The sequence below is a fragment of the Triticum aestivum genome, chromosome 3A (genome assembly GCF_018294505.1).
Source record: "Triticum aestivum cultivar Chinese Spring chromosome 3A, IWGSC CS RefSeq v2.1, whole genome shotgun sequence".
In the NCBI taxonomy this organism is placed as follows: Eukaryota; Viridiplantae; Streptophyta; class Magnoliopsida; order Poales; family Poaceae; genus Triticum; species Triticum aestivum.
In genome coordinates, this window is record NC_057800.1 from 427,528,833 (window position 1) to 427,534,251 (window position 5,419).

The window sequence follows — 5,419 nt, forward strand, 5'->3', positions numbered from 1 at the left end:
ACGACAGTCTTGACATTTCCAACGGAATATTATCAGATTGGACCAAATTTATTGAGTCAGGCTTTGGTCTCAATGCAAAATTTTGTTGCTCCAGTCCAAACAAACGATACACCATTCTCGTAAGCAGCAGCTGCTCTCTTCGTGAATCCTTGGTCCAAACCCTGCAAAAAAAAAAAACGCCTCTGCGGGCAATGGGTTCCAAGCTCCAACACAAATGTTGTGACGTTGACCGTGACGCGCCCACGACGCCGGCATGGCTCCCCAAACCTCTCACCAACTTGACCCGGCACGCTCAAGCATAACCTGCAACTGCCGATCTTGCATACCATCCCATCCCTACGCTACGCACTTGCACTTCCATCGGATCTGTTCCTAACTGTTTGTTCCTCCGCACGAAAATGTGGTGGCCGGTGAACAATTCGTATCATGCCCCATCTCCCTTTGGTTTCAGGTTAATAACAAAGGAATCGCTAGAAATTTGTAGACCTTTGATTTTTGTTTTTGTCTTCTGAGATAGCTAACGGTTCATTCCAGTCTTTTGAGATGGCTAACAAAAAGAAGAATACAACAGTGAGGCAAAACCTAGTTACACCAAAACTATACCGGACTAGTATTTCTTAATTCGGGGTGCAAAACCAAAGGCATCTTATCTAACAAAAAGAAGAACACGACAGTGAGGCAAAACCTAGTTACAGTATTAAAGAAATGAGTGTAAGCTGGCAATGAATAATGACAAAATAATTCAGAATTCCGATTCCATAAGAATAGCATAAATGATACAAGTTGATGAATAATGTAGCAACGTGAGTGTATGATGTATTGCCATCCATTCACTAAATAGCCAAACACACGCCTCTCCCTTTCCTTCTTAAAAGTAGCTCAGGGCTATAGTTAAGGTTCAAAAATACCACACCGGACAACATGTTATACCAGGAACCTGCATATTGTCAATTGAAAGATCGGTTGATAAAGAGTGCAGCACCGGAGTACAACTCCAGGCAAATTACTTACTGTTCACAAGGGTGAGAGCAGTATGGTTGCACAAATGCACATAGTGCCTTCTCTAGCAAACAAATCCTGCTTCACCTTCAAACATCAGATTCACGAAGACCTCAGCCCAGGAACATTTTGAAGGCCCATCTTCCGAAGAATGAGTTTCGGTATGGCTGGCACAATTTCAAGCTCCATGCTCTGACTGAAGTCCTCTGCAAGCTTAACAAGTCTTGACTTGTCTCTGCTGATGGTCTTGTTTGAGTTGTAGTACCCTAACCATGCTTGATAGGCCGATTCTTTCGTCTTTATCTCCACTCTCCTGATGGCACCTTTCACCTATCAGCCAAGGAAACATAAGTGCCAAATACGTTAGCTTTACAGGGTGAAAATAGACTGAGATTTCATAAGCAGACTTTCTTGCTAAATATGCACCTAACTAACCAGAGTACAAAGCGTGGTAGATGAAAAGATAATAAAAATCATATACTGCTTACTTCTGTTTGAATGCTTGGATTAACTGGAGGTGCCACCGTCTCTGTTATTGACAGATCATTAACGCTACTAAGGAAATATTTTTCCCAGTGAGCTAACAGTAAAATGCCTTGCCCTTCCTTGCCTTTCCTTCCAGTACGACCAAGTCTATGTATATACTGCTGTCTATCAGAAGGCAACCCAACCTGCACGAGCAGATAAGATTTATGAGGAATGTACACCTTATACAAGTTCTTTGGATAAATTATATGACAACGGAACCTACCTGTATGACAAGCGAGACATCAGGATAATCAACACCACGGGCAGAAACATCAGAACTGACTAATATCAAGCCCTTTGACTTCCTAAATTCATCTGAGACCTTTGTTCTGGCAGATTGTGACTTCCTGGAATGAATCTCTCTTATATTCAGTTTCAGCTGGGAGAGAATTTCAGCAACAAGCTTGGTGACCATTGCTGTAGTACAGAATATAATAACCTGCAAAATTGCATGGGTAATGTCAACCATGGAAAATAACTAAGATGTAAACCGGCACCTTGGTGAGGTGACACCCTATCAAAAACAAAACCTGCGAGATTAACTTACTTTGTATTCTGCATCTTCTGCAATATGCTTCTTTAAGACACCATATAATATAGAGAAGTGGAGGTCTAATGGTGCAACCATGTACATCTGATTTACCTGATACATGAGTAATAATGGAAGGTGCCTATGAGCTAGCTGCCAAGCTTACTTCAAAATTCTATCTAACAACTCAGGAAAATGACAGATTTAGACCTGTGCATGTGTCTCCTCATCACCCTCTTGAACAGTATTGATGAACTTGTAATCCTTCTGCATTGCTAAATGAGATACTTCACGGACCTAAGAGTAAACATTCAAAAGATCAGATTGCATCAGGACTTCACATACAAAGAGGTGACATGAGAAAAAGAGATACCTCTCCTGGAACAGTAGCAGAAAATAGCAGTGTTTGCCGTTCCTTAGGAATGAAAGCAATTATTTTCTCAATATCTCTTCTGAATCCCATATCCAATAGGCGGTCAGCTTCATCAAGAACAAGAACCTTCACACCTTTAATCCGGGCAGAAAAACCAGGTGTGTTTTGAAGATGATCGATGAGCCTTCCAGGTGTAGCAACAAGAATCTGTTTGATCGGTAGTATGTATTAGCACATAAACTACATTCAGATATGAACAAACTGAAGCTGATACAGTTGATGGTACGACCTGACATGGCGTGGATCGCATGCTTCTTTGCTCTTGAGATAATTTTGTGCCACCAATTACAACCTGCACGCCCAGTGAGCTGTGATACTTAAGAAGCTTCCTAGCCTCAACGGCCACTTGGTATGCGAGCTCCCTAGTAGGGAGCATCACCAGCAAATTTATCGATGTAGAACAGGGTAATGTAGACAGAAGTTCAATGGCTGGAAGCTAACAATAAGAATTTGAAAGTCAGTCAGATTGGTTAATCCCCACGGTAACATCACTGCAATAAGCCATGAGCTGTGAAAGCCATCAAATTGACTAGTTGTGCTGAAGGCGAAAGAATACCAAAAATGCAACGGTTTTTCCTGTTCCAGTCTTTGCTTTTGCAAGAACATCCTTGCCTGCACTCAACAAATTATTGGAATTTTAGTTTCAGGGTTTCCCAAGACTACGGAGCAAAAATAGTTTGCGTTATTGCTGACCTTGAAGAATTACTGGCAGAGTTGCCTCCTGGACGCGGGTCAGCCTTTCATACCCAGCATCTTTGATTCCTTGCAATGACAATGGAGAAACAGCGCATTGATCGAACCTGCAATATGCAATAAAAACGAAAATTTCAAAATGAGAATGGCAGAAAAATGCTTGTGACGCCAATGTAATCCCCAATAATTTGATGAACACAGATACGGTAGCAGCCGACCGTGTCACGAACTACAACTACATGTCATTCGAGGCCAACTCCGAATGATACCCATAACTTGTAAAGCCGAGGAACAGTACGAATTGAAAAATGCTTACCACACGAGAAATATACAGTATATGGTAGGTATGTACAGTTGGGGAAATATTTCATGCGCACATTCGATCGAAACAAATATGAGGCGCGTGCCACTACCGTGTGTCGCTGAGGTACGATCCATCCACGCCTCCTGTGGCGGCGTTAGAACTTGTCCCCGCATCGATATCCATGGCCTCCGCTGGCACCATGGCCACCTCGCGGACCTGGTCGGCACCTCTTGGCCGGCTCGTGACAACCCTGGGGAACGCGGAGCCGTCCTCCGCGTCCCTCGGGCGCCGCCTCCGCTGCCGCTTCGGGGCTGCCGCGTTCCCGGGATTGCCTGACATGATCCCGCTGGGAACGCCGGCGATGTCGATATCGGTGGCGGCGGCGGCGGTGGGCGGGCGGGAACGTTGGAGCAGCGTGACCTAGGAAACACGAGGAGAGCCGAATACGCACTTCGCAACGTTGCGATGGCAATTTATGGGTTTGCCCTTTCCGACAACCGGATAATTCCATGCATTGTGGCCCTCCGAGGAAAACATATTTACCTTTTACTGCCTCCGTTCCAAAATATATGACATTTTACCAAAACGTCATATAGTACTTCCTCCGTCCCATAATATAAGAGCGTTTTTACACTACTGTAGTGTCAAAAACGCTCTTACATTATGGGACGGAGGGAGTAGATAGGAGAGAACAATAGGGGGGGGGGAGCAAATGTTGACACCGAGATATTTGTAGGAGTTAAAACAGATGAGACGAATAAAATGTGGCAGTTGCTACGTACTCTAAATATTCATGGCAATAAACCATGGTAATGGCGGGAGATTTCAATGAGATCTTCGTTCAGTGTGAGAAGGAGGGAGGGGCGGCTTAGCCCCAACGGGTGATGGACAGTTTTGGGAGTGCTTTGGAGGATTGTGATCTACATGATATTAGTTTTGTTGGAGACCCATTTACTTGCAAAACGGCAGTTGTAACTCCCAAAAATATATCCACGGGAGACTTGACAGAGCGGTAGCTTCACCAAGTTAGTGCCGAAATTTCTATTTTATAAGGTGGTGCATGGTGATCCACGCCATTCTGATCATCGAGCGTTGATAGTGCATGTGGAATATGAAGTAAGGAAGAGAAAGAGTATATGAAGGGGAGGTCAATTTCGTTTTGAGGCAAAATGTCTAGAGAAAGAACAGTGCAGTCACTGTGGTGTAGAATGCATGGATAAGAGAAATAAGGAGGCTTCGTGGTGGATGCATCAAAGGTGTGGCAAAGAACCTTATCATGTGGAGTGCCTCATGTTTGTTCAAATTGGAGAAGAAAGTATACATGCTAAAAAAGGAGTTGGTGGCATGCCAAAGAAGTGACATATCCCCTCGGTCGGACTGGCGTGAGCGGCTACTGAAGTATAAACTATAGAGGCTAGAATATCAGTTAGACCTTTACTTAAAGCAACAGGGCATTTACATGAACTGGATGGAGAAAGGCGACAATAACACATCAATTTTTAGGCTATATGCGTCCGCTAGGAAAAAGATGAATCACATCAGCAAACTAAAAACGAAAATGGAGGAGGGTGGTTGAGGAGGCAGAGATGGCAGAGGAAAAACTAACTAATTTTGTTCTTTCTTTACTTCACATGTTGGGGATCCTATGGAGGATCTCTTGGACCGAATTCCGGCCCGATGACAATGGATATGAACAAGGTCTTAATGAAGGAGTTCACAAGTGAGAAGGCGAGGAGCGCCTTGGATAGTACTGCTGGCCTCAAGGCCCTCGATGTGATGATATGTCGGATGTGTTCTTCAAGCGCCATTGGAAACAGTGGGTGAACATGTCATAGATGAAGTCTTGCATGTGCTGTGTAGGCTTGTAATGAAACGTGTGTGGTCATAACCCCAAGGTAAAGAAGCCGGAAAGTTTGAAATAGTTATGTCCTAT

At 43.9% G+C, this 5,419-nt stretch overlaps 1 protein-coding gene across 1 annotated transcript; it reads right to left on the minus strand.

Moving 5' to 3' along the window:
- Window positions 1-712: 712 nt before the first annotated feature.
- On the minus strand, window positions 713-3,940 carry LOC123061496 (DEAD-box ATP-dependent RNA helicase 26). The gene is made up of 10 exons (XM_044484619.1): window positions 3,596-3,940; window positions 3,183-3,289; window positions 3,046-3,101; window positions 2,719-2,925; window positions 2,430-2,636; window positions 2,267-2,353; window positions 2,075-2,170; window positions 1,751-1,966; window positions 1,488-1,670; window positions 713-1,329 (listed from the first exon to the last, which is right to left on the minus strand). The coding sequence occupies exons 1-10, from the start codon at window positions 3,823-3,825 to the stop codon at window positions 1,102-1,104; spliced, it is 1,617 nt and encodes a 538-aa protein (XP_044340554.1). The 5' UTR covers window positions 3,826-3,940; the 3' UTR covers window positions 713-1,101.
- Between the last annotated feature and the right edge of the window lie 1,479 nt (window positions 3,941-5,419).

What these genes read in the sequence shown, in the direction of transcription:
- LOC123061496 (XM_044484619.1), bottom strand. Translation starts at nt 3,825, where the DNA reads ATGTCAGGCAATCCCGGGAACGCGGCAGCCCCGAAGCGGCAGCGGAGG. An exon ending in TCGTACCTCAGCGACACACG is followed by an intron (nt 3,290 to 3,595) that starts GTAGTGGCACGC and finishes TGCATATTGCAG; the next exon opens with GTTCGATCAATGCGCTGTTT. An exon ending in ATGAGGAGACACATGCACAG is followed by an intron (nt 2,171 to 2,266) that starts GTCTAAATCTGT and finishes CTCATGTATCAG; the next exon opens with GTAAATCAGATGTACATGGT.